The sequence below is a fragment of the Plectropomus leopardus genome, chromosome 8 (assembly GCF_008729295.1).
Source record: "Plectropomus leopardus isolate mb chromosome 8, YSFRI_Pleo_2.0, whole genome shotgun sequence".
Classification (NCBI taxonomy): domain Eukaryota; kingdom Metazoa; phylum Chordata; class Actinopteri; order Perciformes; family Serranidae; genus Plectropomus; species Plectropomus leopardus.
This window is the reverse complement of record NC_056470.1, coordinates 33,792,102-33,805,807: the sequence shown is the minus strand read 5'-3', so window position 1 is coordinate 33,805,807 and position 13,706 is coordinate 33,792,102. Positions and strand designations below refer to the sequence as shown.

General features: G+C 36.9%; 1 protein-coding gene across 2 annotated transcripts in view; it reads left to right on the top strand.

Moving 5' to 3' along the window:
- The first annotated feature begins 938 nt into the window (after positions 1-938).
- acss2 (acyl-CoA synthetase short chain family member 2) overlaps positions 939-13,706 on the top strand; it is a 30,171-nt gene continuing 17,403 nt past the window's right edge. For both annotated transcript variants that reach the window (XM_042491278.1, XM_042491277.1), the window contains exons 1-2: positions 939-1,723; positions 3,926-4,121. In XM_042491278.1, coding sequence (XP_042347212.1) covers positions 1,597-1,723; positions 3,926-4,121 — 323 coding nt within the window. In that variant the 5' untranslated portion in view covers positions 939-1,596. The remainder of the gene's footprint in view (positions 1,724-3,925; positions 4,122-13,706) is intronic.

Below are 13,706 nucleotides of genomic sequence, written 5' to 3'. Positions count from 1 at the left end.
TTGTCAAACACAGTTTCGTCCATAGAGGACGGTGTTTGACGACACTGAGACTGTCACAATAACTGTAGTAGATTTCCAAAGATATAGACGAATATATTTCCTTTTTTTGAACTGAACAGACAACATATATAGATAGATGAGTAAATAAATACAAAATCTCAAATAGATAAGTAATTTTAATGCAATATAATATATATTTTTAAAAATAATTGTAGTTATAATTATTTATAGATCATAGTTACCCTATTACAGTACATGCACATTATATTAATTAACATTACTGCAAAAAGTCGACAATAATTCGTAAAACTCTACATGTATAACTACGATGTTAACAATAATATCTATCTATCTATACTGCTACTACTACTATTACTTTTACTACTACTAACACTACTACTACTACTACTACTAATACTACTAATAATGATTATTATGTACAGTAAAGTTAGTCTCCTAAGTACGTAAAATGATCGGTACTTTTCTATAGAAACACTGAAACAGATGGTAAATTAATAAAAATAAAAATCTACATTTTTGCAATTACATTTCTATTTTTCAAACAGAATCACACAATTTTACAAAATACTTAAACTTAGAACTGCATGAAGACCTCAGATATTATTTCCAAGCTTTTTAATGCCTGAGACGTGATTGACAAAAAACAAAAAACAAACAAAAGAAACGCTGAAAATCGACAAGGTAAAAAAATCTGTCATAACAATTTTATTTATTTATTTATATTTTTTTTACAGCCAATCATTTACTACAACCGTAAATACGTGAACGCAACACGGGCGGTATTTACTACAGTGAGTCGTGTAATTTCGGAGCTTTGGCGGAGTCCATGAAGGCGCCGTGAGCTCTGATTGGCTGCTGCTCAGGCCAAACAGAGTTCAGCTCGTCTAAAGAAAAGGAGAGAAGAAGAAGAAGGAGAAGAAGAAGAGAAGCAGGAGGCGGGCGTCACCGCGGGGACAAAAACATTTCACCTCCAGCCTCCCGGACGGCATGAAACACGCTCCGCTGACTGAAAGAAAGCTTTTAATGTAATTATTAGAAATATTTTAAATCTTTGCAGCCTAAAACAGAAGGGCCTCGGCTCCGCGCGCACACTCGTTTCCCTCTTTCTGCTGGAGGGAGCTAGCTTAGCCTGTTAGCTTAGCGGGACAGACCAGTGTCCGTGTGTGCGGGACTCTGGAGCAGCAGGAGCGGACTCATCCACCCGGAGCTGCACCCGGACTTCACTTTACAACCGCAGCTGCACGGGCTGGGTCCAAACGCGGGTTTTGCACGCGCAACAACAACAAAGCATCCCGAAAACAAAACAAGGAAGTCTGAATGAACTTGGCTGCCAGCTAGCACCGAGCTAGCCCTGCAGCTGCATTGCTCCATCGTGCTCCTGCAGCTGAAGGACGGAGCCGTGCAGCCTCCTCTCCTTTCCCAAAGCGCCGATATCGATTAATCGGTGACACCATCTGGGCGTGCAGTCGATCTATCGATCCGTATCTAACGGAGGTAACGTCAGACCGTTACTTTAGGTGCTCTGCCTCAACGACTCTGACCTGCGAAGTTGGAAAAGACACAAACGGTGCAGCGATGATTCCCGACAAAGCGCCGAAGGAGGACGTCTTCCACGGGTCTGAGGACCTGAGGAAGGAGGCTCACGTCCCCAGCTTTGAGAAATATAAAGAGCTCTACCTGAAATCTATAGAGAATCCTGAAGGTAAGTCCAAGTTATGGTTATACATCCAATCCTGCAAAGTAACTGAGCACATTTACTGAAGTACTGTGCATACTGTACCTCTGCAACTGCAGTCACTCCGCACTTTACACTTGTATATATGTATATATGTATATATGTATAGTCTCTTAGTTTTTAGTTTTTTAAGCGTATTCCTTTTATATTCTATTAATATTGTTTGCTCTTTATTCTCTTTGCTCTTACTGTATGGCGCTGCTACACCCCAATTTCTCAGTTTTGAGATCAATAAAGTATATCTATTTATCTATCTATCTATCTATGAGTGCAGTTCTAGGTACTTGTAATTTACTTGAGTATTTATGTTTTATGCTACTATCTACTTCGATTTGAATTTTTTTCAACCCTTTGAAACTGTCATCTAGGGTCCAGTCTTTGACTCTTTGGTGGGCCAGTTCTGGCCCCAGGGCCATATGTTTGACACTTTTGGTCTAAATCAATCAAGTATAGATGATTTCACTGAAGAGTGCACCTACCACATGCAGTTTAAAGGCAGCATCTGGTTTTAATTTGGTCTTAAAGTTGATCAATTTGATTTATAAAGAAACAATGCAAATCCAAAACCACAGCGCTGCATTAAACACTGAAGCAGATGCAACAGAAAACCTTCAACTCATGTTTAGTCAGCAGTGTCAAAGGTTATTTATGCCAGAAAGTCAGATCCATGTCTCACGTCTGCAGTGTCAGATTATTGTTGGAGGGTGTGTGCAAAGTCCTCGGCTGTAATTATATTTGTATAACTTCAATGATGACTCGGTTAATGTCTTAACAAACATTGTTCCTGAATTTATTTCTCTTCTCTCAGAGCAAGTTTTAATTTATCTGTAAAAGACTCAGACAATGTAAAGCCTTTACATCTCATGCCTATTTTTGGGCTGAAAATAATTTAGTTACAGTTAATACTACAAAATGTCTGATTTGAAGACTTCACTTTTGGCTCTGGAAAATTACATGAGACAATTCTCACTGACTCTTCTGACATTTTATCAACCAAACTACAATTCAGGCCAACCATCAGCTCATTAATCAACAATGATAATAACGATTAGTTGCAGCCCTGCAAGCTACCAGCATGGTTAGTCGATAAAAGTTTCTCTCGTACAGTAGTTGATGTTATAAAGTGTGACTCACTGTTACCTGCAGACGGCCTGTTCGAAGGTTATTTGGGGATTTATGGTAAGAAGGAAGTGGAGTGGCCTTTTGGGAGGGACGTGTGTCTACCAAACTTACCGGGCAGGAGGGGTGAGATTCTTTATATGTGCAGCTATTGTTAATCAAACAGCTGCTTGTGTCATTTCCTTGTGAAGCGTGGAGGCTGTTTGCTTCAGAGACGATCAAACAAGTTTCTCCTGCAGGTGGAATTTGTCAGCTGATCTGTTCGACTCAGAGCTGGAGTTTCTTATTTCTTAGTTACCCTCATTGTGTACATCCAAAAAAGTTTTGTCATGATGAAACAATGATGTGGATTTACAGGAAATGCACATCAAAAAGGGCTTACAGGGAACTTTTTGCCAACTATTTTAACATTCATTTAATCTTTATGGTATTTTTGAGGCAGAATTGTGGAGACACGTTATCTGGTTCAGCTTTAAATGTGAAGATTTGCAGTTTTTCTCAGTTTTAATTGAATAAATTTGCTTGTGCGGTCAGATAAGACTCTGGGAAAGTGATGAAAAATGCTTCGGTAATTTCTTGCACGTTTTGGACCAAATCATTAATAGAGAAAATAATCAGTATGATAATGGTGATGACTTCAGTTGCAGCCGTAGTGTTCATGCTCGGTTGACAGAAAATTTACAATTTTTTAATATTTATTGATCACATCTTTTGAAATTAGAAGGTAACACGTTGGACATTTGGTCTCATTTTTGGACATTTTAAACTTTAACTTCTCATTTTTTTACTGCAAAAATAATGAGAAGTTTAATCTTTAAGAGGAAGTGTGGCCCAATCTTTTAAATTCATCTTGCAGACATGCACGCTGTGATATGCAGCATCAGATAATTCCTCTTCCTGTTAATTTTGAAATGTTTCATCAACAAACAGTCATACCTGCGCCTCATGCATGAACACATGAGACTTCAGACTGTATCTGAGATCAGCCGCTGCAGCCTCACACTGTGATTTATTCACACATTCATGATTTTTTGTCTTCTCGTCCTGCAGAGTTCTGGGGCGACATTGCAAAAGATTTCTTCTGGAAGACCAAACACACGGGTCAGTTTCTCGACTACAACTTCGATGTGACCAAAGGAGAAATATTCATCAAGTGTATGGAAGGAGCGTCCACCAACATCTGCTACAACGTCCTCGACCGCAACGTCCACGAGAGGAAGCTCGGCGACAAAATTGCCTTCTACTGGTTAGTGTGTGTGTGTGTGTGTGTGTGTGTGTGTGTGTGTGTGTGTGTGTGTTTACTTTATGCAGAGTCCCGCACAATCACCTCACCGCTGGCAGTTTTTCAGTCTCAAGGTCTGTCTGTTAAAATATTTAAACACAATTAGTCAATGGAAAGAAATTGCATCAACAAAAATAAAGTGAATCTCTGTTTGAATCCATTATTAACCAAAAATGCACATTGCATTTTCATGTATGTAAAGATTTGCTGCTTTTCTTTGTTTTTGTTTTCTGAAATATCCTTGGATCTAGAAGTTCAGGTTGGACGATAAAATCAATTTCAAGATGTCACTTTGGGTTCTCGGAAACTGCCATTTTCATTTGCAGACTTGTTGACTTTTATAGATTTTTTTTTGGCAATTTAAGCAATTAATCATAGAAAAAGAAAAAAAAGTTGACGCTAAGAATAAGATTTAATGGCTGTTAAAACTGTTTTGCTGTTAATTATGAATGAAGAACTGTGATGATATTAGATAGTTGTGTAACTCATTTTTATTTTATAGATTATTTTGTCTATAAAACATTCAAAAAATGTCCATCACAGTGACCTAGAGCTCAGGGTATCGTTTAAATATTCTGGATATTTAATTTTCTTTCATTGTAGGATAAAAAAACCTGCAGAAATCTTGCTTGAGAAGCTTTCATTGAATATATTTTTTAAATATTTGGTTGTAAAATGACAAACAAATTAATAATCAAATAGTTGCTGATCAGTTTTCACACTAACTACATCATTGTTGCAGCTCTAATGTTAATGTGTTTTCTGTGTGTGTGTGTGTGTTGGGTTTGTGCCTGCATTCCTCAGTACAAGAGAAAGTGTGTTTAAAGGGGGTCACTGATGTATTTAAAGCCTCCTCTCTGTCTCAGGCGTGTGTGTGTGTGTGTGTGTGCGTGCGCGCGCGTGTTTGCGTGTGCGTGCGCATGCATGCTCTTTGCGAGGGGGTCGCCTCTGTGAACACAATAACCGGATTGAAAACCATCAGATCGAATGAATGGAGCTGCACTCATCCTCCCTCCTTTGTCTTTTTCGCTCACATACTTCCCCTCATTCCTCTTTCTTTTCTTTCCTCCAGCTTTGTCTCTCGTACATGCTCTCCTCATCTTCATTTTCTACTAAATGTAAATGGAAATATTGAGTAAATCCTTCTTTATACTGTTCAAAATCAGGGTCACAACATCCTTCACATTAAGTAAGAAAAAAGAGTCATGATTTCTCAGACTTAACCCTCACTGCATCTCAGAATATTTGATTTTTTACAACTGATACACCAGGAGTTTATGCAGTTTAACTGTAAAACCAGTGAGCATTTTTTGTCCACATTAATTGATGTTAGCATTTTTATTATAGTGAAGGGCAACATGAAGCAGGTTTTACCCGTTGACAATAGAGGACTTTTAAAAGGCTTTTAAAAGACTTAAAAACGAATAAAGTCTAAAGATAATGTGAGTTTTATGTCACACACTATAAGATTTTGCATGGACTGGGTCTCTATTTGCAGAACTGAAACTAGATTCATTTGGATTTAAAAATATCACAATATACACACTGTACTTCTTTAACAATTCCTTATGTGTCTGCAAAAATGCATATCTCCATAAACACAAGATAGAAGGCATCTTCTGTCAGCAGTGTTTTCTGTCAATTCGGATCAGAATAATCCATAAATATAAACTGTGTTTTTGTACAAACTTAACATTTTGGATTTTGTCATCTCAACTCATGACCAGCCTCTGTTTGTTAGCTGACAAATGAAACACCGACTCTTGCACAATCCCCATGTTTCTCGTCCTTTTCCACAGTAGAGAACCGTGACTTGTTCGTGTTCTTTCACCTCCTCGGAGTCTCCTCCATGTTTACTGTCAACAGCGTTTTCTGTTGCTAGGGAATGTAGGGAATTTACAATTTTAATCTTTTTATTTTTCCCTCTTAAAAAACAAACCACAAATGGCAAAGAAATGACTCAAAACAAGTTTTGCTTTGGGTTTATTCAGCAAAATGAACAAAGACAAATTGAAGAATCTCAGGTCAGTATTGCATATTGCACAGTTTTGCAGTTGAAACATGCCATCGTTCAGCATTTGTTCCATGTTGGCAAATAATGTTCATTGTATTCACAATATTTACGTCACAAATTGAAGTAGAGGATGAACCAAGACCAAAACCGAACAATAATATTACACGTTTGATTTAGTTTATACACAAAAACGAGAATAAGACTGATTTAAGGAAGCTCAGACTGACAGCGCAGTTATAAAGACCACCTCGCACCAAACAGTTCAGATTCAGGGAGAGAGTCACCTGAGCTAAAACTGTCAAGAGTTTATTCCGACATCGGAAAGTTGTGAAGTGTACGGCCGGCATCGCAGAGGCATAACGAGCACAGGTCATCAGTGGTCATCACTGCAGGGGAAAGTCAGTAATATGAGGAGTTTTTTTATTCTCTGTACACACATCTGCATCATCACACTCCTGTTATTTTTCGTCTTTTATACACCTGCTCATTTTCTTTCATATCGCTGCTCCATCTCTCTCTCTCGCTCTCTCTCGGCTGCACTTGTTCCTGTTTATCCTGAAAGGCCGCTCTTCTCTGTCTGCAGCATCGCGTCGTTTCTCTTTGACTCTTTCCGCTCTCTTCTCTCTCTTTGTGTCACTTGCCCGCGGCCTCTGATGTGTCCTGATGTGAGCGGTGAAGCCACACAGAGGAATGCGGTTGGACCACACAGGGCTTTTTAAAGCAGCGTTATTCAGGGAGAGGAAGGATGGGTAAAGAAAAGGAATGTGTGATTGAAAGTAGCAGCGAAAGTGCTTCTCCTCACTAACTTTACTCTGCAGAAAAATCTCTGAAAAGTTGAGTTCAGTGTTAGTGGGTCGCAGCTAACAGTTATTTTTTACTTTTGATAAATTATTTTCTCTTTGAAATAAGATAGGGGTGTAAAATGTTCACCAGAGTTTCCCCGAGACCAAAGAAATGTCTTTAAATTGCCTTTAACCAACAACACCAAAGATATTCAATTTATTATCATGAAAATAAACCAGCAAATCTTTACAAGTTAAAGCTAGTGCATTTCAGGCATTTGTGCTCTGGAAAAATATTTGTAATTGTTACCTACTATTCAACTTCTTGCTAATAAATTTTCTGTCCATCAAAAAATCAGTTAAATGCTGAAACTTTTCAGCTCTTGTCCAAAGTAAGGCTTTCAACCTCGATCAAGTCTATAAAATGTTAGAAAAATGTGAAAAATACCCCATTAGTAGTTCCTGGAGCCCAAGTTAACGTCTTCAAATAGCTTCTGATTGTCCAAATGACCATTTAACTTCCGAAACATTTGATACATTATTATATTTGACAGAGAAAAGTAGGGAATATGCACATTTACCCAGCTCTAGCCTGCAAATATTGGCATTTTTGCTTGAAAAATTACTTTTGTTTGTATTTTTATTAATTAGTGCTTCAGTCAAAAACATATATTCCTTATTGTTTTTTTATTTATTACACTTTACAGAAATATAAATGCAGCACTTTATTTTTTCTCCCATTTTTCACGAGTTGAAATCTTAGATTCAGCATTTAAAAAGTGGTGGTCAGGCTGATGGGCGGTGATAACTGTATCCAGAGTAAAGGCCGGGTCACAAACTTTCACATATACAGGTAAACAGTACACTAAAATATGTTTCTGAACTCACATATGATCAGCGCGGCCTAGTTTGACAGTTTAGATATTATTTGCTGCTTCACAGTTTATCTGTCTCATTTAGTGTTACTGTAGTGACAGCTTTGTGCATATGAAAAAAAAAATTAGGGTTCCTTAAAAAGCCTTAAAGGGCATTGAATTCATTATTCTAAAAATAAGGCCCTAATTGGTATTAAAATGACAAATTGATTTTTCAAAAGTCATACATTTTTCAGACATGGTAAGAAGGTTTTTATGAATCATTTTGTTTCTGATGCTGCACTGTAGAAGCTCAAAATATTTATTTATTTATTTTATTTACTCTTCTTAAACTGGCCATGCTGGGAATCCAAGCAGTTGAATCTCACATGCAAAGTGAAAAACACAAAATTGCCAAGAAAATTTGAAGTGCCAGATATTTCCCTCTTCGGTTCATAAACCTAAAATATTCTTATATAATATAATATATTCATTTTCTTCCATTTGTTTCACTCAAAAAAGTTTTTTTCCCAACATTTGATGTCATTAATCTAACTTTTTCACTAAACCAAAGACATTTCATGTTTTATGTCACACTAAACATTTGCTCTAAATAAAATGATCCTTCAATTTTGTTAATTAGATAATTAGTCTAAAAATTAATTCTAAGTGGGATTAAAAAAATCTTAAATGCTTACATCTCAATTGCCTAAATTTGCAGGACATCTGGTGTTTATTTTTTATTACAGTTGCTATAACTGAATGATGATAACAATCTAATCTGATTGCATTTAATTTACCAGTTGGACGTGTTTTTCACAAAGAGTCAAATCTCACCAGGTAACCAGCCAAAATATACAAAAATAAATAAATAAATAAGAGACATTCAGTGCTCAGCTTACATGGCTCAGCATAAAGACAGAAAAAGACAGGAAATAGGGAAAAAAAGTCTTTTGGTTTAATTTCTTTGACTAAAATGCTGAACAGAGCCACTTTGGCTCAAACACAGTGCAGGCTCTGTTTCACTGACGCCTCAAGGATGTTCAGTCGCAACTGAAACACTCCAAGTGACAGTGATACCACCGACAGTTACAGAAGGAGAGTGAGTTACTTGATCCTCTGAGACAAAATAAAAAAGCATGCAGGGAACTTTCTCATTTGTTGTTGTTTGTTTTTCACTCCATGTTCCTTTTCTTGCACTAAAAAACACTTGTAGCTGAGGGGAAACTTTGATTCTTACAGATTCATCTGGTTTCCTTCACTTTGATTGTCTCACATGCTGCTCTTTGTTATTTTGAAGGAATGTCCTCATGCAAAATGTGTTTGTCCTCACTGCTACCTGATATCTGAGCCCACAGTGTTGAAAATGTGTTTTACTGTTGTGTATTTATAGGTGTGTGTAGTCTGTATGTGTGTGCACATGCTATTACCACTTGCAATATTTCCAGATAGGACAGCCGGGCAGAGAAACGCGTCTGATGACCTTCAGTGAGGTGTTTGTTTCCAGCATGCAAAACATGTTGCAGCAACATGTGTAAGATTTAGAACCTAAAATAAAGCAGCAGCGTTCATTTATCAAGTATCATTTCAAAATGCCCAAAGATATGCAGTTCACTGTCACATATGACAAAGTAAAGCAAAAAACGTGTCATTATAGAAGCTAAAATTCGAATTTTTATTTCTTGAATCTCTCTTGATTGATACATTTTTTAAAAGTGCAAAGCATCTTAAAATATCCTGATATGATATCATGATAATAACAAACCTTTTTAAGGCCAAGTAGTATTAAAATATAACGTTTTAGAAGTTTCAGAATTGTGTTTAGGTCCACTGTGATATCATATAATCTTTGATGAATATGACATTTTTTAAGCTGATAATTCTATAGTGTAATAATTTATGTTAAAGAAACAGTTAATTTTAAAATTTAAAAAATACATATTTTCCCCCTTTTACTTGTAGTGCTATTTATCAGTCTAGAGAGTTTTGCTGTCAGTACAGATTGTTAAAGATATCAGCTGTAGAGATATCGGGCTTAGCGCCAAAAAATAAATAAAAAAACAACTCAACAGTAATGACTCTTTCCAGAAATCATGACCTAATTACTCAAGATAATTCACAGCTCTTGTTGTGAGCAGTTTCATGTAGGAAATATTTTATTTATCCTAAACTACACCCGCCAAATGTATCGCAACAAAAAGAAAACGTGCGTCTATAACTCGGTGTTTACATCTTGCACTTTTGTGTGCGTGAGTGTTTGTCCATGAGTAGATGCACGCTTCCTTCTGCACGGTGATTTGGTCGGTGGATGTTAGTTCAGTAGAAAGAAAATAGTTCCTCATGAAACTGCTCCCAACAAGATCTGTGGATTATCTTGAGTAACCGGGTCATGATTTATGCAAAGTTACGTTGCTGTTGAGTTTTTAAATGTTTTTTTTTGGCACTTAGAGCACTGCACAGGAGTGCCACCTAGTTTGATTATTTTGGAGAGACGGTGGACTTCTGTACGGCTGATATCTCCAACAATCTGCAGCCCACACCAAAAAAATCCAGATGGATAAATAGCACCACAAGTCAGAGGAAAAAGTATTTTTGATGTTGGGATGAACTGTCCCTTTAATTTCAAAGTAGGACTTAAAGGCACAGTACGTTTAGTCTGGAAATAATGACCTTGTTTGTTATCAGAGCTGATAATTTGCAGACTTGGTTGGCGTGTCGTCTTGTTTGATAACGGGTACAGTAGGTCAGTGTGTTAGTACAGTTTGATCCAGATGATTTCATGGTCTGTGTGTGACCTTAGTTTGCAGCACAGAATGAGTAATAAGGACAAGAAGGAGCCCAATGTTTAAATTATTCTTACCCCAATCAGATATTCTGGATTTGGAAATCCCATATTTTGTTATCCAGGATTAACTATTCCATTGTACTTTTGGGCCAGTTATTCAAAGCAACATTGGATTACAAAAAAACTAAAAAAAAACAACAAAAAAACCCACAGTAAATATGTGGTTATTGTAGAGATAAGCTAGGGTTTAAATATGTGAGCAGAAATGTGTAAAAGCAATACGACATGGTGTTAAAATACTGCAGTATGCTTTTTCTACTTTGTTGCTAATTCATGTATGTTCTCCACACAGGGCATTTCAGAGCACATATATTTTTATATATGGTCCTAATTGTGAACACACAGACAGGGCAGCTATCAGATATCACGTTGGAAATAATTATCAAGGTCAGAGCTTTGTAATAGTGTCAGTTATTCTGTGAACTCAGCTGTTGGTGCCAGGCGGGTTACAGAGACCTTTCAGCTATGCAGCACACCTCCCACCAACCAGCAAATGCACACATGCATTTTTTACACATACTAGAAAACATACTCTCGCAGATACAGTGTGCACTGTTGAGAAACTCCACCGAGGCAGCAGAGCGTTTCTGGATCATTTTACCAATCATTTTTTTCATACAGTGGAGTGCTAGGCCACTTTATGCGTGTGTGTGTGTGTGTGTGTGTGGGTGTGGGTGTGGGTGTGGGTGTTCCTGTAATGCAGCAGCTATCAATCAGAACCTGTTTGGCAATAAAGGACAGACGGTGCAGAAAAACATTCACATATTGTTCTCGATGTGACACGACTCATTAAAAGACAAAAGTTCTGTTGTTCTGATGTCAAATTGCACAATTGAGCAGGTTTCCCTCTTCATTGCTTCTTCTGGGATTGTTTTATAATCTGTAGCTTTTTTAAATAGTTTCCCTCTTCTTTATGTACGTTTTCTTTAAATGCTTAATGATCTGCATGTGTAGAAATGTGCCTCTTAGTTTAACCCTTAGGGACTGGTTGGCACATTTTACGTGTTTTTCATTCAGCATTTTTTTAATTATTTTGTCTGTGTTCATGCATATTGCATACATTTTTAGCAAGATTGTGTATTTTTGTTTAATCTTTGAATTTCCACCTCAGCTGCTACAATAAGTCTTAAATACACTGTGGAAACTACATTGTTACATTCAGACTGTTAAGTGCAAAAAATGCTCCATTGAAACCCATTCAAACTGACATTTTTGATCCCACAGCCATCAAAGCATGAAACATGCACTGTATTATAATTTGTCATTTTTACTATTCTCCACCTAATGACGAGATTTTTAACATATTTGACATATAGAGAAAATACATGCTAAATCATTGACATATCCCAGACTGTGATAATAAAAAAATCTACTTTGCATATAGTATTTTGAAAATAATTCATTTTTTGTGTTTTTTTTTTTTAACGTAGCGGTATCATGACAAAAACCTAAAATTCTGAACATAAATAAATATTTGATATTTATCATTTAGACTGATGTTGGTTAAAAAATAGAAATAAAAAATAAATAGAATAAAATGAAAGTAGAAAATCATATTAATGTATAGTATTTTTACAAGCTTGATATTGAAAAGTGCATTTTGTGCACGTAACGATATGAGTGTGTCTGAAATTAAATCAGGCCCTAACTGTAAAAAACTGAAAACACAATAAAACTCCTCAAAGAACGATATCAGAGACGTGTTACAGCTTGTATTTAAAGAATGCTGCTCAAAGCTATTTGTTTATCCCTTCATTCTGAATATATTGTGCTGTTGCTCGAGTTTTGCAGCATATATCTAGTATAGCTTGATGTTTATTTTACAACTTTTTGCTCCAACTTTTGACCCCTGTGGCGCATTTTAAGCTCTTGTTTCTTTCCTCTTGCTCTTTATTACTTGCACTCCTTTCCCTCCCTCTAAGCGCTCTCTCTTAATGCACTCGCTTTCTCTTTCTCCCTTATTGAATCCGTCTCTGACTTGTTGTCGGCCATCTGTCTCCCGTGTGAATGCACTGTTTTCTCCCTCAGGTGCACTTTCACATTCACTTTCTTGAGCAGTGTCCCGGGCCCATAGTGCACTTCTAAACATTCAAACAGAAAATATGGCAAAATTGAGAAAATAATCATGAGTTTTTATTGGATTAAAATTCTTGTCCTGCATTGCACTGCACAAGAGAAATAGAGGAGCAACTCTCAGCTGTAAAAATCTAAAATATTGGATAAAGTTTGGATAGCATGGATGGTTTTAATATTTTGGAGTGCAGAAGTGGGGCACAGCTCTCTCATTTGTCAGTCATGTTTTTCATTTTGTAGACTGTGATGCTCAGAGACGAGCTTCTCGGACACGGCTGTGATTTAATAATGTGGAGAGGCAGAGCTGTCACAGCTTGTTCATCGCTCTGTCTGCTCTACAGACAATGATATTAATGCAAAAGTCTTTACTCCCACAAATTGAGTTTCCTGTGTGTTTGTGTATGAGGCAGAACGTGACCTTAAAACAATGCTTTGGCAAGCGTGCAGGTCCTAAAACGCCGGGGATGATACTTGGTTGTGAAAAAGGGGAAAGTTGAGATGTTTCACAACTGGACTGAAGTTCTTCTGATTTAAAAGATGACTGAAGAAAAGTTTAGATTTGAATTTTTGTTTTTTTTCTGACTCTAACGTCAAATCTAAAGTCAGATTAACCCTTTTTCTGAGCTGGAATAGTAGTTGTATTATTAGTATAGTATTGATTATACACAATGTACATCATGTAAACACAGAACTAAAGTAGTGATGATCGACTCAGGAAGATGTTAACACCTGGACCTCAATATTTTAACTTACCACAAACTATGGCTGCACTATTTGTGGAAATATCATTGAAATCTCAATATGGTAAATAAAATGGCAGGAGTTTCAATTTTTTTTAAAAAAAAAAAAGATAAGTCACAACATAAGATGAGGATGAGAGAGGAGCGGACACCGCTGGACAATGAGAGTGGAGCGAACAGACGGGGACACAAGCGGAGACACTGTTGGACAACTCCTCCGTCATCCTGGGACCTTAGATCA